The 24571-nt window shown below is 36.3% G+C and overlaps 1 protein-coding gene across 1 annotated transcript; it reads right to left on the reverse strand.

The window, feature by feature from the left end:
• Nucleotides 1-7046: 7046 nt before the first annotated feature.
• On the reverse strand, nt 7047-23039 carry RP1 (RP1, axonemal microtubule associated). Its single transcript, XM_026050097.1, is given in 7 exon segments — nt 7047-7153; nt 7674-7743; nt 13548-16621; nt 17024-17662; nt 17894-18877; nt 20824-20995; nt 22401-23039. Coding segments are annotated over 7 exon segments (5685 nt in total).
• Nucleotides 23040-24571: the final 1532 nt, after the last annotated feature.

Genomic DNA, 24571 nt, shown 5'->3' on the forward strand with positions numbered 1-24571 from the left:
ATGCTAGAAGCTATGCTAGATTTTGGACCAACCGAGAGAAGCTAAGGCACTTCTGCCCATAATTTCACTCCTGCTCTGAGCTTTATAGAATCTGAGCTCCTTAATTGGAATATTAAATAAATTCAAAATTACTGGGAACACTTTCATCTTTTTTTACTGCTTATATACTAAACTTTAAAGAACAAGATTCATCTCATCTGAAAAACCTAAGATAACCTCAGACTATCAACATCTACTGGGGAATCATGAAAGGGGAACTTGGAGTTAGAAAATTAACATGTCTSTGGTCATTTGCAAGGCTAAAACCATTTCAGGTTCAGGACAACCACAGATATGATACAAAATTTTACATTTCTTGGAAAGCTTATTTAGTAGAGTGCATACAGTTTCTTTGAATCTCTCCTCAAAGTTTCAAAGACGGAAGGACCAAACCCTGTTGAAAGATCACTATCTAAAACTGTGGTTGAGGTTTGGATTGAGGTTTGGTAAGGAAGAAAAATGAAATTTGTAAATCATTAATTTACAGGTTACACTGAAGTGCTGAATTGCTGCTGCTTCTTTTAAACTTTGACTTAGATTAAAATATCCCAGTTGGGAAATGAGAAAACAAAAACAAATCATTTTTTTCTTTCCYTTCTTTTGTCAGACACTTTTAATCTTTCAATATAAAATAATTTGTTATGCACAACCACACACTGCAGCCTCTGTTCACAAAAGCTGACGTACAACCAACATGGAAAGGTTCATTTGTTGAGTCAAATTTTAAGATAACTCAAACTTCTAATACAAAGACTAAGATTGAAAAGATTCATTTTCATAGAAATGAATCTTTTACACATAAACGAATTCACTGTTCTTTTCTAGCTACTCCTCACATCAGAAGTAGTACTCCTCACAGCTCAGAAGTAGTTGGTAGCTTGTCCCCCTGTATCACAGGACAAAATTAGGAGTTGTTTTTCACCTTATCATTGTCATCAACTAAAACTAGAAACAGAACTAGCTGATTCTCTTCACTTTAACATCTCTATTTGTATTGAGAGCACTTTAAATGAGGGGAAAGGAATTTGCTATCATCTTTTTCTTTTTCGTTCAGAAATATAGAATCAGAAACATTTGATGTGTAGGTCTAGTGCTGTGTAGAAGCCACGTCTTCCAGCCACAGATCTGAGAAGAAACTGGCTAGCCAGTGGTCATTTCCAGGTTTCAACAAAATCTATACATTCACCAGCATACAAAGGCTCCAGAAGACCCAGACTACACTAGCCAGGTGAGTCAGTCTTCCTCAGTACTCAGCCACACTTTTTCAAAGAAATAGAATGTACAGTTATAAATCAACTGCAAACAAACAAGGTAAGACCAATATCATCAGAAGATGCTATTAATTCCCTGCAAAATAATTCACCATAAATAATATCTTAAACAAAGTAGCAATCATATCATGAAGCTAACACATTTGCTCAAAGGGCTTTTCTGACTCATATTATGGCTCCGTTGTCCCAGTAACAGCTTTTGGAAAGATAAAACATCTGCTCAGTGTTTTTACCTCATCACAGTGCCATGCCGGGAAGTTCCCTGCATTTGTGTGTCCTATGCGTATTTTATAGAGCTCTCCTAGGTTTCCAGTATCAATCTGTAAAAAGAATACAATTGAGGAAACATGGTACATTCCTCATGAGGAAAAGAGGTGCAACAAAAATTCGATTGGTTAACTTCCACATGACATTTTTGTTTAGAGGAATACTCTGTATCAAATATTCTGACACTTAAACCAGTGTTTCCGAAGTATTTTGCTCAAGATGGTCTTAAAAAGTCTGACCCCTTTAAAGAATCTTCTGGCAAACCTGTGGGCCTGTCAGCACTCTTTAAATGACATGAGATGCTGCTGAAGCTATTTTGTCCCCTGCTGAATATTGGTGTCCCTGGGAGAGGAATGTAGCCACCACTAAAAAATATTGGACTGGCACCAGAATCTTGCTCAGTTTAGCATCTGTACCACTGACTGGCACAGATCACTATCTCCTAAGCACCTCCCAAGTACCTCTCAGAGTTTCTCCCTGTCCCTCCAGGAAGATATGCCTTACAATTTTGGAAACAATTATGTTCAACTTGGCTGTTTCCTTTTATAAACCATTTCAATTAAATTAACTTATAAAGCTGTATTTGAAAGATTAGCTCTTGGGCAGTCTGGACAAGTGTGTCCAGTACAGATAACAGCATGCTGAGGGAATAGCTTTGTATGAAGGTTATTCAAACCAATACTTATAAACTAAATCATAGAAATAGAAAGCTTATCTTTGAGGCACTGGAAACACACCATGAACGTCTCTCCTCCTTGCTGTATCATTTTTTTCTCTGATGTAGCCTGATACTGTTGTCCTTTATTCTGTCTTTCTACTGAATTTGTTCTCTGTTTCCTTTCACACAGTAAAAACGAGTATGAACCAAACTCCCTGCACTGTGAACTTCCCTGAACTTACTGTTATAAACAGTAGAGAGACAGAACAGTTAGGACAGATCAAAATTATCTAGATTTTGCTGAGAACATAAGCAGTGCAGGCATTTCCTAATCTTCATAGTCTTCAGTGCTATGGATACTCACCTAAGAGWCAAATCTGTGATTTCAAATCAGGGACAGTCTCCATATTTGGCACTTAAAAGTCATTGGAAGTGAAATGAATAACAGCCAGGGAGCAGGAAACATAAGATTCAAAGGAGCAGGTAGCCATGTTCCTGACTGATAAAAACACCCTCTTCATGAGACATATTGTTGGTTTGATCAGTTTTTTTGGCAATTCAAGTGGAGAACAGTACACTGTCAGAGGTGACACACTCTTCTGAGATATTCCATTAGGCTGAAGAGGGCTAAGGACAAGTTTTCCTACAACCTGTGTAGCTGTAAGACTATTGTGAAAAAGATGAACACTTCAATGGTGGTAGTGTCAAGTACCTTCTCTCAAAAGAAGTCTTGCTCTTGCAAACTAGTTCACAGGAGCACTTGTTATGTGGCCCTGAAGCAGGCACCTGCTAGATACCCATTGACTACTCCACATACACACTGAACTTATGTAGGGGTCTGTTGATAACAGACCTATTTGGGCTCTCTTAAATCGACAAAGCACAAGAATGATAGGGGATAAATTTGCTTCTGTAATTTGCAGAGACAGCAACTTCAGATAGATATATGCCCTATTTATTGCAGGTATAAAAACAGATATTACTTTAAAAACGTAACAGGGACTTAAGAGAATTTAATCCATACCCTAATTATTTACCATTTAATTTTTAGTATTGTTGCTTTAATTCAAATTTAAAAACAGGAAAAACAAGAACAAGTATCTTTTTTTTTTTCACTTCTTGATAATTTATTTGGTACTCAGTAAGGTGACTGATAGTTCTTCTTAAGCAAACAAGCAATATGTTGGAACAAACTGACTTTTGGGTGGGAGTGACAGACAAAGGATATTATATTTAGCTCCACATTTAAGTCCTGGTTCTTATTCCAAATATGTACACATAAAAACTCATTGTCTTTATATCAGAGAACTTTTGAAATGTGATGCAATCTGGCAGAATACAGGCAAGCAATAAACTGAATATATGTTACTTACTGTGAAGATGTCTTCATTGCCTCTCTGAAATAATTTCCCTTCCTCTCCATCAAGAAAAATAGGCCCTGAACTTCTTCGATCCCCATACAATGTAATATAAACCTGTGAGCTTGTTCCTGCAGATGGCATATCGCTGGTGAGGACTGACACCTTCCATTTACCAACTATCAAAAGATAAAAAGATTCATTGAGTTACTTAAACTCAAGACTCCTAAGCAAAATGCATTTTCAGTAAGCAGAATTCTAAGTAATAAAATGTCAATGAATACAAAAATACTTCTTTCATAAAAATACAGAAGGCAAATACTGAAATTGCCAAGTTGGGCATGCAAAATTCAAAAAGTGTCAAGTCAGGTTCACTTTTTTTGCTCTACACCTATGCTTAATTGATACTTAAATTACAGATCACTGCTTACTATTCAAACACTATTTGAAATATTGTCCAAAATAGTATGAAATAAGACATTCTGTTTTAAAATGTATCAACTTTGCTCAATGCTATACTATGTAATGACACCCAGGTTGGCTTCAAACTAGCTAGAACTATAATGACAAGTGATATAAATGATATAAATGATAAGATTAACTAACTCTGCTAAATTCAAAACAAAACAAAACAAAAACCACTTCAGGAACAGATCCACATGAACACAGCTCTGAATCAGTATCTCTACGATGCTATGCTGAGCTATCCAGATGTAARAGCTCATTTGGAATCCATTTAGGTTTTAACAACATGTGCTTGCATTGGATAATATCTGTAACATAATCTGAGATACCAATGAATACTCTGTAGTCAGTGTCTTTTTCCACTTGAAAGAATTCCAGAATTATAAAGAACATACACACAGATCTAGGTTTTGGTTTAGTAAAAAGCTGAACATCTACATCCTGAAATTTAGAGAAATAATATTATCAATGGTTGATAACAGTGGCCATTTAATAGGAATATTATGAAGAAATATTAAGAAAACATCCCTTGTCCCCAMCAAGTTTCTAATCAGCTGATACCTATCTCAGGTAGTATAACAGATGCAGGGGTCTCTCAAACTTGCTAAGACTGTTTTGCATCACTGATTAATAACACCTGTTTTACATAGGACTCCCTTTAAAAATAAAAGAATACAGCAACAGCTCTCCTGGCAACAACTGCTCCCTATGATCTAATCTTTTATCCATTTACCTAGAATAATGACTTTCCCTTCCCTCACCATAAATTTGATCCAATCTACTCTGACTAAAATGCTCAGAAGTAATATGGTAAAGGCATGCTATGATGATTTCTGTGTTTGCTGACTACTTGAGATGCTTAAAATAGGTCTAAGTGTCTTAAGACCTAGGTGATAAATTATCATACAGTCCTATTGTAGGTTCAGCAAAACCATTTTTATTTTGGAAATCATTTAGTATTTTCAGTGATAGCTAGAAACATTTTCTTGAAGAAGGTAACGGACATTGATCATGATGTCTTAACAGAATCATGCTGCAGCAGAATATTATTTGAGAAGCAATGAGACCAAATATTTAAGGAATTTGCATTTAGTTGTCAGTGACATTCTGGAAGAAATGAGGTAGGTTTAGTATTTACATCCTTCTGAGCAAGTTTCAGAAGTGGGGGATAGATGAGTGAACAGTGAGGTGGATTAGGAATTGGCTCAATGGCAGGGCTCAGAGGGTGGTGATCAGCGGTGCAGAGTCTGGTTGGAGGCCTGTGGTTAGTGGTGTCCCTCAGGGGTCAGTTCTCGGTCTGGTCCTGTTCACCTTATTAATGACCTGGATGAAGGGATGGAGGGCTCCCTCAGCGAGTTTGCTGATGATACCAAACTGGGAGGAGGAGGAGCTGATAGCCCTGAGGTCTGTGCTGCCATCCAGAGGGACCTGGACAGACTGGACGACTGGGCGGTTAGAAACCTCATGAAGCTCAACAAGGGCAAGTGCAGGGTCCTGCACTTGGGGAGGAATAACCCTGGACACCAGTACAGGCTGGAGACTGACCTTCTGGACAGCAGCCCCGCAGAGAGGGACCTGGGCRTCATGGTGGATGACAAGATGACCATGAGGCAGCAGTGTGCCCTGGTGGACAAGAAGGCCAACRGGATCCTGGGGTGCATTAAGACGAGCGTCTCCAGCAGGTCGAGAGAGGTGATTGTCCCCCTCTACACAGCCCTGGTAAGGCCACATCTGGAGTACTGCGTCCAGTTCTGGGCTCCCCAGTACAAGAGGGATGTGCAGCTGCTGGAGAGAGTCCTGCACAGGGCTATAAAGGGCCTGGAACATAAGGCCTAGAATCTACCTGATGAGGAAAGGCTGAGAGAGCTGGGCCGGTTCAGCCTGGAGAAGAGAAGGCTGAGGGGGGATCTGATCAGTGTCTATAAATACCTCAAGGGAGGCAGTGAGGAGGAGGGGGTTGGTCTCTTTTCAGTGGTGGCCAGCGATAGGACTAGAGGAAAGGGCCACAGACTGAAGCACCAAAAGAAAGTTCCACAGGAACTTAAGGAAACATTTCTTGCCAGTGAGGGTGACAGAGCCCTGGAACAGGCAGCCCAGAGAGGTTGTGGAGTCTCCYTCTTTGGAKATCTTTAAAATCTGCCTGGATGCAGCCCTGTGCCACGTGCTCTAGGTGACCCTGTGTGTGCAGGGGGTTGGTCTAGATGACCTCTGAGGTCCCTTCCAACCTTAACCATTCTATGATTCTATGATTTTTATTTGCCTATCTTTAGCTTCACCAAAAGGAAAAGACGTTTAAGAAACTGAAAAGTTAGGCTGACCTAGACTGGGTCAATATTTTTACATCTATGAATTTAACAAACTGAAAATGTAAGTACTTCACACCACTTATTAACTATTAATATTGCTTTTAATAAATAGCAAAAAAAAAAAGGCTTAGTAAATGCATTTGTTATTTTGATGTTATACGACCATAAACCTTTAGTGAAACTTCATAGCAGAATCCAGGAGTCCTATTTGCAGTTGAGCTGTTGTTATATTTATTCAGGAAATTTTCACTTTTGTGTGACCACTATATTATGTTTGTAAAAAATACCTGTCTTGGGAACTGCAGTGGTGCAGAATCAGTAGTTATTAGAATAGATATTATCTCCTAGATTTTGAGGGAAGAGGCAGGGAGGTATTAACATGAGGCTTGGCTCATCTTTGAGGACCGAACTCAAGACCTTGAAATGTAAATGAATCTGAAATGAAGATTTCTTAGACCGAAAATTTGAGTGATATGGATCTTTTCTGTATCTGATCTGTTGCTGACGTGTACACATGCACTAATGTCAGCTGCATAAAGACAGCTTCTAAAAMACCCTGTAATAAACACTTATAAAARACTATATAAAATGGTGATGACATTACTAGATTTTTTGATTTCATCTCTGCCTCAGTTCTTATGCAATCTCTGTTATCTGCAAAYGAGAGCAACATCACTGGAAATCAAAACAGATTTGTAGAGTGTGTTATCAGCTGGGAGTCTATTATACATAGATCTAATCTCAGCATCTCAAGCAATCAATAAAAATAGTTGCCTAAATTCCAAGATRCTATGATTAAGGAAGTAGATTGAGCACTGGATAAATGGTGAATATACCAAATATGCCATTCAGTGTTTGCAAAAACAAAGGTTCCAATAATATTATAGTTGGCTGTAGCTTCTTCATTGTACTGTAATAATACTGCTGAAGTAAAACTTGTAGCAGCTCAGTCAATATACAGACAAGTCTGTCACTTGTCAGCGTACATAAGTAATCTGTTTTCTTTCCTACTTTTCTCTCTTTTCAAATAGAACTTCACTAATCATTTTCTCCACCTTTTTTTTTTTTTTTTTTTTTTTTTTTAATCTTATTTGTACCACAGTCCTATTCTGGACATCCATAACCTAAAGAGAGTCTGAGTTGAAAGTGTTAGAATTTTAATTACACAAGCACAATGTGGGAGAAGTTACATGGCTTAAGAGCAGCCATCATTATTAAAATATTTCATTATTAGCAGAAATTTTGAGTATAATATACTACTCAGTTTTAAAGAAATACTCTTGAATGTCAGCATTTTCCTGGAATATACTGTGAATGTGCATACTAGATGTACTGCCAAGACYTTCTAAGTCATTTTCATTGTTAAACAACATAATAAACTGCCAAACAGACATTTTTATTAAGAGCTTAAGCTTCATATTTCTAAGAACTGTCGTAGTCTGAACTTGTTAAACTGAATGAATAGAGAATAAATAATAACTGTCCTTCTAAGTAAAGATGACGAAAGGATGGCTCACCGACTGGAGTCCAAAAAGATACAAAATGCCACAAAAATAGATTGTTACCAGGAAAGAAAAGAAAAGAAAAGAAAAGAAAAGAAAAGAAAAGAAAAGAAAAGAAAAGAAAAGAAAAGAAAAGAAAAGAAAAGAAAAGAAAAGAAAAGANAAAGGAGGAGGAATGTACTGCTTGCTGGAAGCAAATTTACAATATTTGAGGATCTTGAAAGGAGAGGTACATTCACCACCTGCTCTTTATATTAAAATAAATACTACTACTAAAATTGTTGCTTAAGTAAATCAAGGGTTCCTCTGAGAGTGTGGGGAGAATATTCAAAGAAAGGTAAGTAAAATTCTTTAGGTCTTAAAATAAAAAGTCAAGGCAAAAATGAAGATCTTCTGATGGCATATACACTAATGATATGAAAACAGGTTAGAGATCTTGGAATGCCCTTATGAAAAAAATTGATTCTTCTTTTCAGAAATACTGCAGATATATTATAATGGCTGGCATAAATGGTAAAAAGAATTTTTAAAAATGAGAAAGAAATTTGTTGGGACTAATACAGTCCCAAAAACAGTTTTCATGCACAGAAAGCAGAAAACAAAAAAAAAAACAATAGAATCATTAAGGTTGGAAGGGACCTTTGGAGATCATCTAGTCCAACTCACTTGCACACACAGGGTCAGCAAGAACACGTCACACAGGATTGCATCCAAACAGGTTTTKACTATCTCCGGAGAAGGAGATTCCACAACCTCTCTTGGCAACCTGCTCTGTCACTCTCRCTGTCAAGAAATTTTTYCTAAAGTTCCTCATGAAAATGAAATTGATGAAACTGAATCTGTAAAATTGATGAGGGCAGTAATCAAGACATGCAATTAATGAAAATTTTGAATCTAATTTATTTAAGAAAATTGGATGATTTTCCTAAATAACAAATGAAATTTTGTATATTAATGCAGTGAAACGGCCACTAAAATAAATAAGCTAGAATTACTGGTGCTGCATTTTCAGTTATTACAGCAAAATTATTAAATAGCAATCACACCTGTAGTTTGGCTAAGAAATAAAAACTTATGTAGGTAACTAGTCAGGAAAGCTAGTAAATTTTATCAGAAAGTATACAAATGAACAACATGGATGAAACAGAATCTGTTTGGATCAAATTCACTTTGGAATAAGACAGCTGAAAGGAATAAGATGGTGAAAGTCAATAGGAAAAATTTTATCATAATGATAAATAATGATTTGAGGGTTTAACTTACAGAGATAGGAGAAAAAAATCGCACTAATAATGGTAGAAAGCAGTTTCTTACTTGTCACAGCCAGTAGATTTCTTCCTGAAATCTAAWCACTAGACAGAATTGTATTTTAGGATTAGATTTAATGTAGTAAAATAGTGAAGATACTTCAAAAAGAGAAAATGTACAAAGTATCCCTGAAATAACCAATCATAGAATGATTCCGTTAAGTTAAAAAGTAGGACATGGGAAAGCATCTTATATTAAACCTTGGATTTAAAAATAGCTAATTTTGAAATGTTAGCTGATAAAAGTTAACTGAACTGATAAGTGAGACATAGTGAAGGAAATGAAAGCAAAATAGTGAAATGTTGTTTAAACRTATACAGTAAAGAAGAATAAGCATAGAAAGACTATGCACACTGAGTATGAGAAGACTAATGATACTCTCACGATAAAGTAAAGTTACTTGGCCTCAGTTTTTTAATGAGAATGGTGTTTGGGAATCAAGTGTTTAATGAGTGTTTTGGAAATGTCAGGATGGGAAAATTAAAATAGAAAATTAAAAATGAGTAGAAATAAATGCCCATATATTTTACACCAGAACAATAGTATGCAATGTTTTTGAACATATTTGCTTGAAGAGACACTTTTCTTCAGTTGTATACAGGTAAATAGAAAGAAAAAATCCGGAGTCAGTTTGCCAAAAATGTACACTAGATATCTTGACTGGCCTTGTTTAAGTACCTGATGTCCTTCATTAAGATAACTCATCTTTGTAGGCAGCAAAAGTACAGCAGTTCTAAACTATTTGAGTCTGAGTTGAAAAATTAATAATTAAAATGGAGGAGGTGGTTAGTGTAAAAGCTGCAGAGTGACAAAATATCTAGATGGAAAATTATAAGTTTTTTTTTGAAATGAGAGGTATTATCTTATAGGAGTAATACTATGTTCCTCAGGAATCAGTGTTAGGATTGATCTTGATTTCATATTTTACCTATATACTGCAGAAAGTAGAAAAATTCTCTAATATAGTTGCTAAGAATTATSAAAAGAGGATCATAAAATCCAGAGTAATAGAAAAGAGATAATATAAAGCAAAATAAAAGTCAAATTTTATTTTAAATACATTTTTAAAAGTATAAAAATTAATGCTATGAGCAAATAATTTATCAGTTTGCTCAGTATCCCTACATTAAGCCTGCAACTAACGGCTTTTGAAGGGCTGAATAAAGTAAAGTCAATGGGGTGCTATGAATCCTTGAAGAGTGGAGTATATATAGTATAACTTGTTGAGTTATATCTAGCTGTTAGTTTGCTTATCAGTTTTCCTAATAATATTAACATCTATTCACAGAATCACAGAATTACAGAATGGTTAAGATGATTGGAAGGGCCCTCTAGAGATCATCTGTTCCAACCCCTCTGCTCCAGCAGGGACACCTAATGCATGTGCCACAGGATGGCATTCAGGCAGGTTTGGAAGATCTTGCAGCTGGTTCCAGGACTCTGTCACCCTCACAGTGAAGAAGTTCTTCCTCATATGGAGATAGAACTTCCTGTGTATCAACTTATRCCCATTTCCCCTTGTTCTGCCCTGTCTCTTCATGTATTTATACATATTAATCAGATCCCCTCTCAACCTTCTCTTCTCTAGAGAAAACAGGCCCAACTCGCTCAGTTTCTCCTCATACGAGAGATGTTCCAGTCCCTTAATSATCTTTGTTGCCCTCCACTGGACCCTCTCTAGAAGCTCCATGTCCCTCTTATAYTGGGGAGCCCAGAACTGCACCCAGTACTCCAGGTGYGGCCTCAYCAGAGCTGTGGAGAGGGACAGGATACCCTCCCTGAACCTGCTTGCAACTCTCCTCCTGATACAACCAGGATTCCATTGGCCATCTTGGCCACGAGGGCACACTGCTGCCTCATGGSTAACTTGGTGTCAACCAGGACTCCTAGGTTCCTCTCCTCAGAGCCRCTCTCCAGCAGGTCAGCCCTCAAGGTGTACTGGTGCCTGGGGTTATTCCTCCCCAGGTTATTCCTCCCTGCACTTATCCTTATTGAACCTCATGAGGTTCCTCTCTGSCCAACTCTACAGCCTGTCYGGGTCCCTCTGGATGGCAGCACAGCCCTCTGGAGTGTCGACCACTCCATCCAGCTTGGTATCATCTGAAAACTTGCTCAGAGTGCACTCAGTGCCYTCGTCCAGGTCATTGATGAACAAGTTGAACAGCACCGGGCCCAGTACTGACCCCTAGGGGACACCACTGGCCACAGGCCTCCAACTGGACTCGGCCCCATTATTCTTTAATTAGGGTCTAGAAGCCTAGCACACAGAATGTTATATGGCATTTAGTTGAATTCTGCTGCTAATTTCAACTTTCATTTTCAAATCTATGTTTTATTTCTGAACTGCCATGAAAGCAGATGAAAAAAAAATGCCTTTGAGTCTATTTATTTGAAACAGTCATAAAATACCATTGAAGGACGCTAAAGGATGTGGAAATTGGTCAAGGAAGGTCAGAAACAAGGCCAGTATAATCTGATAATGGCATGGTTGGTTCATAATATATTAGCACAATTTCACAATGTTGTTTCAGGGTTGTAATGATTGTTTATTACATAGAATATAACACTGCTTCAAACAACAGAAACTTATCAGTTATGAGGACATATAGCTGCYGTTGTGAACTCTTAAGGAGAATTGAAGAATTCCAGGTTTCCTAGAAGTACTGCAAAGCCATTTTGCTCCAGGTCCCACTTCTGCTTCCTTTGGTATGCCTAGGTTTCTTCATGGAGGCAATYAAGACACATAGGCCACAGGAGAGTTGTGGCAGGCTTTGATTAAGCCCCCAGTCTGCCTTACCAAAGTACCATGATCTAAAGTTGCTTACAGCACGGACATGCTCTTTACTCCAGACATGGCCTCTGAGAAAACAGACTGGCCAAATTCTCACACTCTAACTGAACAGCACCTTACTTCTTCAGAGGCATTTCTGACTGACAGTAAAGTAAGGTAGTGTTTGATATTAGAGATTAAAATATAGCCATGAAAACAAAATACTCGGGCTAACCACAATATGCATTAAATATTTTCTATTTTTGTATTTTAAATAATTTACTTAAAATTGCAACCAGTGTACTATATTCACCAGACACAGAGGATATGAAAAGATATAGACAGATATCCAAAATAATTCTAACAGTAGACCAAAAGATCCTGAAACATAAAAAGACTGTCTTAATCCAACATATTTACAAAAAAAAAAAAAAAAAGAAAAAAAAAAGAATATAATATGGATGATCTTTATACAAACCACAACAGAGATTGAAAAAAACACTGAATTAAAACATATGGTATACATATAAGGGTTTTTAAGGATAAGCCGTGCTGCTTCCAAAGGGAATATGGCAAGAGCAGTCAGGAAGTCCACTGACACTCAGTCTTCCTCCTCAGTTATTGTTTAATACCAGGGATAATAAATATGCTCCATTTGTGGTATCTTCTGGATAAAAGAGTCAATTTCYTTTGGGCTATGGATGACCTATATGTAGCCCATCACTTTACTCATCTAACTATTCTGAATTTGTTCTTTAAAAACTGAAATAGGTGGTTGATTCTGTTGATCTGTATAAAATTAACAGAACTATTTGATGCTTTTCATTATAGTACAGGACCTGAATAGTATTTCCTACTTTTCATTTCAAATTAATTGTCTCAGTTGATTATTTCTGAACAAAACARTTATATTGAAAGATATTTCTCAAGTTTGTTTTCAAATATCACAAAATACAGGAATTTAGATAAGTATTTCAACTTTAAATCCTTTGTTCAAATAAGCAGTAATTGTTTCTCTATGAAAAAGATGGTTGAAGTAATACTGAGTATATCTAACAGATAATATTTCTGAGTTGGTTTTTTTTTTCAAGCAGAAAATCACCATGTTAGGAGAAGAGATTTTGTCCTGCATTGGTTCCTACAAAAGTTCTGAGTAATCATCTGATTTTTCACAGTCATATAAAACTGTGATTAGTATTTATCCAGGCTTAAGCTGTCTTCACATTGGGAGTTCTGCTTGGGATTCACAAGTTTACATCATGRTTAATTATTTTCTGAAAATGTTCTCATCAATGTAAAAATTTCAAGATTTTTATTATGTATCTTTCTTTTCTTTCCTGTTTCCATTTTCCATGGCACAGAAAGAAATTCCTTCTTCATCTTCTCCTGTAGGAAAGGCATTTTCCTTTTTTGTAATTTCAGAGGCATTATGTTTGATGCTACTTAAAGGGGTTTCACAGTTCAAGAATATTTCAGAATGACAGATTTCTGATGGATCTGTCAATAAAGGAGACAATTTTTCTTCAACAATAGGAATTAGAATTATTCTTGAGCTTTGGCATGTTTTGGAGTTTCTATCTGATAACTCACTATTTGTGCTTACCGCTACATCACTAACTTTATTTTTGGATACACTATTATGACAATTGTGGATCTTCACAGGGTTTACATTCATATCATCTATAACACATAACTTCCCTAGATTGCTTCTGTCTTTCAGGGTTGAAGTTTTTGGAAGCTCAAGGTTACTAACAAAATCTAACGTGTTATTAGCATAAAACCTATTAAAAATATTATTGGCAATCCTACTGATACAGTTATTCTTCATAGTCACATGATTATTTTCATCTTTTATTAAACCTTTGCCTGGCCATGGTAAATGATGACTCTTCTTGGCCAATGAATAGAGACCTAGCTGGTTCTCAAGGTCAGATGCTTTTTGGTAGGCGTATCCTCTCTGTTCCTCATTAACTGGAGTTACTATTGCCATCAATATTGGACAATGTTGGCCACATATAGCATGGAGTTTATCTAAAGAATCTTCTTCCTGAAGAGCACTTCTGTTAGCATTATTGATATCATTTGGCTGAGACTGTATGGGTTCATCATTTAAAGGCTGTGTTAATGGATGCACCTTGTTATCAGGCAATCTAAACTCTACAGATGTTAAGGGTGTAAAATTGGTATTAGCTCCTGTGGAAACATATTTAGAAGTAGAACATTCCGTTACTGATGGGTTGACCTTTTCTTTGTTTCCTACAGGAAGACAGGTGATTTTACAGTTGGGGCTAGGCTTGTTTTTTGTACCCAGGTCATCCAGAAAAGGGTCTGAATCACTGTTATGAGGCATATTGAAGTAGTTACAAACATTTTCAGAAGGTTTAACCATATCTTCGAGTTCTGAAGAAGAAATTTCTTTGAGAACTGGATATTGAGTCAGATTACCAAAATGTGAGTATGGAGCATCTTCGCTGTTAGTATCAAGCATGGTGTCTGTTGAAGTTGAATCCAAATTACCATACATTCCAATCCTTTCAGGTGGCGATTGTCTGATCAGATGATTTTCTTTAAGAAGCCATTTGCCTTTATCAATCAATATTCCCTCATCTTCATTAGGATGTATACTAGGTTGACGACATTGCATTGGAGGTTCCCCTGAACAGCCATTAGTATAAGTTGTCTCTTCTCCATTAAGAGCAGATTGTGGTCCTGGTAAAGACATATTTTCTCTTCTCCACATAATGTCATCTTTGTTTATGTTTTCTGGAAATTCTTGGGATGGAAGTGGAAGTGACAACTCCTCTGCAGAATATGACTTAGGTTCTTCAAAAAAAGAAACTTTTTTTTGCACCACTGTAGAGTGAAATTCCTCAGTATCCTTTTGAAGTAATTTGGACATGTAAGGAACTCCTGTGTGAAAGTTAGGCTTAAACGAAGCTTCTGCCTTACCATAAAGTCGTTCAATGGTCCTTTTTACATAGCCAGTATTATAATGTTTTTCAAGTACTGCTTCCTCCCCACTTTCATTGGTCAAATCACTGGATGCTCTAAAGTTACAATCACTTTCTTCACTGTCAGGTCTGTAATCTGACCAGTCTGATGTAGCAGGACTTTTTAAGCGTTTTTCTAGTCGAGAAATATCTGAACATGTTTTATTCTCCGGTTTGTCCACTTGTAATTTTTGTTCTCCTTCACTCATATCACATTCTGTAATTTGCTTAGATTCATAACAAAAAGATAATGGAGAAGGTGTAGAAAACCTCTCAGACGTTTCTTCATGTGTTTCTGTGTATTTCCTTCCTTCCTGAACAGAATCATCCTCATAATCATATTCTGTAGAGAGGTCAGAATCTTGTTTAAGTTGGTTATTTGGTTTTTCATCATTACTTGTTGATTTCTCATTTTTGCTTTTATAGTTAGTAACATGTGTGATATCTTTTCCTCCTACTACCTCAGAAGTAACCTGACCTAAATTACATTTTTTGTCGTTGGAAGTTACCTTAGGAACAGTTGAGTTAGGCTCTACTGAAGTTCCTGACTGTTCATTGTTAAGCAACGCACCAGTATCTTGAGAAKGTTGTGGTGAGCTATCAACCATTTCTTCATTTCTTTCAGGTGGCTTTACAGATGAAATAAGGCTACAATTATCTGAATTAGTATTGGTAGGTTTCCCAATTAGCAGTGCTTCAGAAGCACTGAAATCATTTAATTCCAAAGTCGTCATTGCTGTATAAAGTTCTTTTTGTATATCAGAAGAGCTTTCTAATTCACCAGCATTTTCCTGAGCTTCTTCATAGTTTATAGTGTCCTTTGGAAAGCAGGATTCAACTGAGTTTTCATTTTCTTGCAAATATATACTATTACARTTTTCAGATATGGGCACATTTTCATGGCAATATGTAGAATCCTGTTTTTTGAGTTCCCTCTTAGACTGTAGGAAGTTATTTTCTGTTGACTGTTCAAAATGTGAGATAGCAGTCTTCAGTTCATCAATTTTTTCTACAATTGTGGCTTGTTTCAGAAACGGCAACTGTGTAAATATTTCTGAACAGCTACAGATAGTTTTTTGGATATCATCTTTTGTTGTGCTGGTCAAACTCTCTCTCAGATTCAGTACAAGTAGCCAAGCTAGGAGGAGATTGGAGGAAGAACCAAAAGCTGAAGGTGAAAGATCTGAAAAGCTGCATGTTTTTCCTATACAACCACTATGTTCTTTTTGGAGATTGAGCAAAACAGACTGAAATTCACCCAGCAACACGCTGGACATGCAGTTAGTCTGAACATCTGTTCCCATTTTCTCATTGACAACTGGGGARTCAACTTGAACTGCAACCTCAGAACTTTTTCTTTCACAGAGATTAGTATCWTGAATATCAGCTTCTGACTTCTTACTGTCCTCGTCATGTGTTTCATGAAACATTTGTAGTTTAGTGCCATGATGGAAATCTGACTGTAATAAATACTTAGCTTCTTCTATTGCAGATGTATTAGCATTAGTCAAAGAGTCAATTTGTCTTCCACATGAATGTTTTGATGACTCTTCAATACCTTCTAATTCACAAAGAGGCTTTAATGTTTTTTTGGTTAGATTGTGTTCAACCAGTGTATTTTTTCTCGTCACATGAACTTTATCTGTGATATATCTAGTTTCTTTGTTGATGAAAGTATCAATGTTTTCTTCAGAAAAAAGACAAATTTTACTATTATCTACATTTCCTTCTTTTTTGTTTATAGGGGGTAAGACYGAATTTGGTAACAAGTTTTTCAGCCAAGTTTGAACATAGTTTTCAAGTGAATGCTCAGCAACCTCATCTTGAACATCCTGCCATTTCAGAGGCTCTAGTGTAAGGGCTCTCTCTGACACACTTAACTTACTCGATGTTTTACTTAGATTCTTCTTAATTCTCTTTTGCTTTTTCTCTTTTTTTGATGACAAATTTTCCAAAATATTATTATTATCCCTTTCTTTTTCTAAATTATGATCCTTTGATTCTTCCGACAATTGCTTGGATATTGTTGTTGAGTTAGATATCTGTTCAAAAGAATTAGTTGTGAGATCTGTGCCTTCTTTCTTAATACTCAGGTTATCTTGAGCCTGTTCAGCTTCATTTTTTGAATCAACTCTCATTAGGCTATCTTCTTGCTTTGCAGACAAAGCCAAACTGGTTTTTTTGCCCAGCTTGGATTTTATTTTGGTCAGCTGCCTGTTAGCTCGTATTTTCCTATTAGATAATCCATTTTCTTGGTTTGCTACTGAAGACTGGTGATAAAACTCATCTTCAGGAGTTACATTTTTGTCTGAATTAACAGATCCGTCACCAGTTTTGACAAAGTATTCCATTCCTTTTTTCTGAGGCATTTCAGAATAATTATCTGTAGCCTGTATTGTGGAATTCTGTGTAGTTTCACTTGTAATATGCATTCCCTGACTTTTAATTATCCCTAGGACTTCTTTATCTTTTTCATTTTCATGTGTATCTTGTTCTGGAAAGTTAGACAAACATTTTCTCTTCTTTTTCATGAGGGAAGATGCAGGCTGGTTTTCATCAGTGGGATATGTTGTCATAACAGATTCAGTCCTAACGCTAATTTGATTCTGACTTTCAGTAACACTAGGAAAGAATCCAGTTCTTGGATCTGTTTTTTCAATGGTAGCTTTACTATATACAGGTATCATATTTGTCAGACTATGTCTAGAAGAGGGTGAACGCACTGAATCTTGAGAAAAATATAATAAATCAGAAGTTTTACATTTTCTTTCTTCATTTTTTGACTGAATTAATTCTGAGTAGCTAATGAAAGAACTCAGTGATCTTTTTATTTGTTTAAGATCACACAGCTCCTGAGTATTGTCTGCAGAAACTGGCCTAGTTCCCTGGTAAATTTTTGATGATGGTGTAAAACCTCTGATGTTAGCTTTGCAGGTTGATACTAAGCTATTATATGTACTTTGTTCTAAAACTGATTTATCTAATATTTTATGTAACAATTCATCCTCATCAGACACATCTAATTTCTTCATATTTGAGGTTTCTATCAAATCATGACTTTTGTGGCTTACTTTAAAAAGCATTTCTTCTTTCTTCCTGCTCTCTGAAGAAAGCTTTAACAAATCATTGTCATTCATTTCATTAAAATTTGGGYCACCTATACTTGATTTTTTGCTGCTTGAATGAGTAACCATATGATACTCAGATTTGCTTTCACCACCCTGTATTTCCTCACTGTAGGAAAACTTTCCAACTGTCTTCTCCTGAACCTCCTTTTCAGATACCAAGGTGACACTTTCAACTACTGCTTTCTTTTGTCTAACACGCCTTGGCCCAGGGGTGGGAGGCCTATAAAAACGAGATCTTGTTTTATTCTCAGATACRTTGCTTACATCTAGGTCTGCAGAAGTGTTTGTCTGACAGATACTATAATCAGCAGCTTTTAAATCAGACTGTGATTCTTTATCTGACACTCCTGCACTGAACTGCTGCAGTGAGACTCCCACTTCATTACTGGAGCTCTCCAAAAATGGAACCTCTTTTGGTTTTATACATGCTGACATATTTACATCAGATAAACATTCTTCTGCACCTGTTGCAGAATTGTCAATATTAATATTTTTTCCATCAGAAAGGCCAGCACGGCTGACAGTCGTTGTCCATTTTATGGTTTCTTCCTCTTTAATTTTGAATCGAACTTTCATTTCTACTGTCATGCTGCCATCTTGATTAAGGTGRACAGATTTCTCAATATCATCTTCACACGGTGCCACAGATAAGTCTTCATCAGTAAGTGACTGATTTCCTACTATACTTTTATAATTCTCAAGAGCATAGGAAGAATCTGAGTTGTTATCATTTGTGTTGTTATCATTGCTGGATCCTTTATCAGAAGAAATTGAGAATATCTGAGATCTTGAGCTAGAGGCCATTTCAGCTCTCACTACCAATAACAACATTGAAAAGGCACAAATTTATTCAGCAGAGGAAAAGCAGTTTAGACAAATATCACACATAAGGATCCACATGGTGACACAGGAGACAGGCAGCAAAGGAAGAGAAAAGAAGAAAGAAAAAAAATTAGTATAAAAGAATCCAGTAAAGAGCTCTTTTTTTCAGAGTATTAGAATAAAAAGAACAGTATATCTATTTTTTTCTGTTAATTTGAAGAAGTTATTTGAGTGATATATAACTATATTTTTATTAAGGATCATTATTGAACTACAGTTACATTTCATTTTATTTTGCAATAGATCCTTTCTAATCCAGAACTATAGCCTCATCTAATGCTCCAAAGACCAAAAAAGTGTTTAATACTCTCATTTGACACTTAGTTAGGAGCTGAGGTTGCCTTGAACCTGTCAAGAGGTGCATAGGTATCCTTGCTCATTTGGCAGTAAAGCTTTAAAGCTTGAAAACRTTACATTGCCTTTTCCAAAATAAATAACTCACTTTCTCCATCTTCAAGAAATGTAATTGGAACAAAGGCCCTGAAATTTGATAATTCAAGCTTTCACATCATCTATACTGTCTCTTATGCAGGATATTATGAATTTCTCCAATTGTCAAAATAATAGGTTTTGTTTTTTTGTGTTTTTCCCCCGTCTTACAGTGATTGTTGTTCACTAAGAGTTAGATGAAAGTACTTATCAGAATCTTAGCTATTTACATTTTTATTATTTTAAGCCCGAATCTCTGACTTAATGCAAAATTTGGATGGGATTTCTATTTCTGTAGAATTTTCCTCAAAGTGTTCCTATTTATTCTCTCTTCAAGCAACAGTTATATTCTGCAAACAACAGCAAAGCAAGCTGTATAAGGCAAAGAACATGAAGGATGACAAAAGCTAAAACGAATAGTTTGATGGGGGCRAAATAAACTGAGAGAGATGTGGAAGAAATTCCTTCAAGTAGATGGAAGCTTTTGTCTTGCATTGCAGAGTGCTCCATGACACAGAAATGGTTCTCACAGAAGGTCCCAGTACAAAAATAATTAAGTGTTGCCTGGACTCTTCAGAACAGCGTGCAGTCATTTCAAGAGCACATAGTACCTTTGTATAAAGCAAGTTTCCCCTTGGACATACAGGTTGCCCTAATTTCAGGAGATCCTACATTACCTAAAGCTCTAGCTCTGCTGTTGCAGCATTTTGCTCTCCTCAACCTCAGTCTTGCTTTGTCTCCAACAACTATTCCTACTCGGAATCTTCCCCTGAGCAATTTCCATTCTCACTGRCCCTTGTCAGTCATAGATGTAGCTACATGAGTAGTCAAAGGAAGAATTCATATTTTCAACTTTTCCTAAACATATCTGAAGAGGATACATCATAGGCATGAGGATACAATAATAAATTATATTCTATTTAGACAAGAGCAAATTCAAAAACATAGTGACTTTGTGAGTAGATGAATGTTGTAATAGTTTTTCCRTTTATATGGAGCAATTACAAGAAAAAAAAAAGAAACTCATGAGAACAAGTCAAACTTTTAAAGCAAGATTTGAACTCTGTACAAAAGATTTGAAATTCAGCCAGTTAGGAGCTACTATACTCTCCAAAGTAAGCTGTGGTTTGTCTTTTGCCACTGCTGTTTCTAACACCTATGCAGGAAAAAGAATAATAATTACTAAAATATCTATAAAGATTTGYACCTGTATTCTAAATAAGTCAGTTTAAAAGAAAATACGCATACCATTTGAGTGCTTAGCTTAAACTTTAAAAAGAAAATTGACAGTTTGGTCTTTCATATGCTGATAGAGAAGTCTGAGCAAAAATAAACAGTTTCAACTGGCCTTTTTGAGTATCCTTGATTCTAGTAAGATTGCCGTGGTTTATGTCTTATGCTGAGAGAGATAAAACAATTAATAAAATACAAATTAATTCAAATAACTTACTGCTTTCATTCTCCGACTTGGCATTTGCTTTTGGGTACACGCGATTTGCAATTCCAAGCAATTTAGCAGGCCGTGAATACCCAAGAGGATCATAATTGCTCGGTTTAAAAGGCTCTCTCCCTGCTGCAACTACAGCTCCAGAGCACAATACCAGGGCCTGAAGATTAGGAACCTGGAAAAAAAAGTAACATTAAATTCTCTACCTTAATGACTGCAAGTAATAATGTAAGAGATTTATCCCTTTCATGCTTTAATATCTTTACTTCTTAGTCTCTACAGCAGTTTCTAGCAGGCTATTAAATATGTATCACAGAGCAGAATTAATTTTTCAGCTCCTGTAAGGCAAATCCTATCTTTGTGAGAGTCTATCTTGTTATATAAATACATTAGAAAAAGATTTTGAGAAAAAATACTTGTATCTAGATCACAATTTGCTCATAATTAAGTGTTTGCATACAAAATGTTATTTCATCATTGTGCGGTGACCATAACATAGCCATGAAATAAGAATGTAGGTTTGGAGGTAGGTATACATGCAAATGAGCACCTAAAGCAATAAATAAGGAACTCAGAATACACTACTGCACTWGCATGGCTGGTATATTTACATTTGCTGCAACGGAGTAAGGCAGAATCATATTTTAAGAATAAAGATAGAATCAGAGAACAACTTATGTTGAATGTCCTTCAGGCCAGSCCTCTGCTCAAAGTAGTTCTAGCTTTAAATCAAGTTATTAGGTTATTGTCTTGTCTAAGACAATTTTGAATTTATGTATGAATTTATGCAAGATATGTTGTAAGATAAGATTTGCAAAGTGCGTTGTGCTGACATAGGCAATACAGACACCTTCCCAACCTAATGCAGAAGTCGCTGTTTCACTACATAGTGGGTAAACACAGCAGATTTCCCTTGAGCAGACATTCTGCATGGAATTCCCTTTACAGGTGCTTGTTGCCAGGTAAAATCACAAATACTTCTYTGGTATTAAACAACATACAGAATCAGAAAACACTAAATAAGATAAAATTATAGAAAATTGCACAAAACATTGAACAAGGTGAAAAACAGACTTACTGTTGGGGCTTTKGGGTTTAGAGATACAGAATTTGATCCACGATTTAGAATTGTAAGGTATAATAAAGTCTCATAATTCCAGCTCATTAACKGCAAAAAGCCCTCCTTGTGTTTGCATAATGATAAAATATCTACTGGTTATTAGGTATTAGTAATGCCTTTAGCTTAAGAGAGGTTTCTGCATAAACAGGCAAAAATACATAATTCAGAGCTTGCCTGAAACAGGCCTGAGCAAGAAAAACAAAAATGGCATTTTATGATTACTTGAAATTGAAATTCAGTGTCTTCTCTGGCCTCCCTCTGGTTCCAAAATTAATGTACGAAACTAGTAGCCTTTCTGGAGTGGGACAAGCATAGAAAGGCAACAGCTGACACTGAGTACAGCAGACCTCACACCCAGGCCACCCTTCCAGTCTTCTAATGGAGTGAATCACCTTTTTTATTATTAAAATAGCCTAGAATAAAATATGATAAAATTGTCAATGCTCATCTTTATTCTCACCTTTCTTCCATCGGTAGTGTACAGTTTCGCAACTGGATATTGCATTAATTCACTTATATAATCCAGAAAGGCCTCAAAGGTTTGTGTATTTTTCTTCCCCAGAACTATGGTGCGCTTGAGTCTTACATCACCGTTTTTGAAAACAAGCAGCTTTTTAGGAGTTGTTACTTTTCTTTCTCTGTGGCCAAATCCATGTTCATTCTCCTTTGCTAACTGCACGGCTCGACGACGAGCACTGACAGGCCTGCTGATCTGCCAAGGCAGTGGCTTTTTCCTAGCCCGTTCAAGGTTGATGGGTTTCATTTTCCTCTGATGGGAACAAATATATGATTTTCCATCTTCAAGATCCTCCAAGTTGGTGATGATGTGTCTCCCTTTTGGTGTGCTAATATTTCTCACCCCAAAAGGTAATGGGACCCGTTTGGATAAACTGTCAAGCAAGGCATCAAATGATTTATAAGACCGATTATTAACAACCATTTTAATTCCATTAAACTGAGGATCTCCACTTTTGTAGAAACAGATTCGTTTGGCCACAACTGGTTCAGTGACATTGAAATGGCGTGTAGACAGAGTCTGTTCACTCTCAGAGGAGTTTGGCTGATTCACTGAGTAACTGGTTGAAGGCGTTTCACTCATTTTGACAGAAATCTGGAAGAAAAAGGAGATGGATTCAAAAGTTCCCTTATGGTTAGTCATAAAACAGACTTCAGCTTGAAATGTACACAAAAAGAATTTATAAGAAACCAACAGCAGCAAATTGTGTCAAAAATAATTTTGGATTCAAATGGATCCAAGCTGTTATCTCTAAATTCCACAAAAACTCAACRCTGTCGGATTAAGTTAACATAGCTCTACTTGCAAATAGTCACAGAATCACAGAATCACAAAATGGCTGAGGTTGGAAGGGACCTTTGGAGATCATCTAGTCCAATATCCTGCACAAACAAGGTCACCTAGAGTACATTGCACAGGGTCATATACAGGCAGATTTTGAATATCTCCAGAGAAGGAGACTCCAAAGCCTCATTGAGCAACCTGTGCCAGTGCTCTGTCATCCTCACAATCAAGAAAATTTCCTCAAATTCAGATAAAAAATCATGTGTTTCGGTTTGTGGCCGTTGCTTCTTGACCCATTGCAGCTCTTCATACTTAATATTAGAGAATTTTTATAGAGAAAGAGCAATTTATGCTGGGTCATAGGCTCTTTTCAGTCCAGAACAAATAAAATGAAACACAAACCCCTTTACTCTGATCTTAAATATTAATTTTATACCAGGGAATATCCATTGGTTTCAGAAAAAAAAGACTTATTTATTACACTGCACATTTTATCAAAATGAGGTTCCAAACATGTTTTAAAATTATGTTTTAGTGACTACACTTAGTAATCTGCATCATAAATTGACATATTATTTGCTTTTCTCCTATAAGTTTTCATGACATTTCATGACATATAAATCAACCGTTTTGTTATTGGCATTATACTAAGTGAAAACCTACAGATATAAGTTGTAGTTCTCTATAACTGAAACATGTAAACAGTGGTCATTAAGCACTAGGTTATTTCTGGCGACTATATGGATAATCTTCATCCTTGAAAATGGGGCACTCTCAATATACTCTGAATCTGATCTACATCAGGTAGATCAGGTAGCAGGTACTTTAATGCTGTCCCTTTACTGAATAAAATTATCTTAATAATTGGCTTGCTTTGACTAGAACRCCAGCTAGAAATGGCCAGCCAGCTAATCAGCCTGGAAGAAGAAGGTTTAGAAAAAGTTGTTCTAAAAAGCTGCAGAGCAGTCCTGGGAAATATGTTGTCATCAAAATAGTATAAATTCAATTCTTTGACAATGTCACCTTGAGATACTGGTGATACTGCTTAATGGAACACACTATCTCTTCCTGTTACTACACATTTTTCTTAATGAAGCTGTAGAAAACAATCTTTTGAGTTATTTTGCCACTATATATATCGGTTTTGAAACTGATAAGAAAATGTTGCCATTTTTCAAGACAGTCAAGGGTCAAATAGAGTCTGATTTGACAAGATTTTTTCCTTTTATTCTTACAGCCTTCCCCCCCAAAAAAACCAAATGATTTCAGCTTGGTTGTTTTGCTTTCACTGTGACTTAATATCTTTTTTTTTTATATATTCATGACACTAC

Source organism: Nothoprocta perdicaria, unplaced genomic scaffold (assembly GCF_003342845.1).
Source record: "Nothoprocta perdicaria isolate Ctin4 unplaced genomic scaffold, notPer1 scaffold_65, whole genome shotgun sequence".
NCBI lineage: Eukaryota > Metazoa > Chordata > Aves > Tinamiformes > Tinamidae > Nothoprocta > Nothoprocta perdicaria.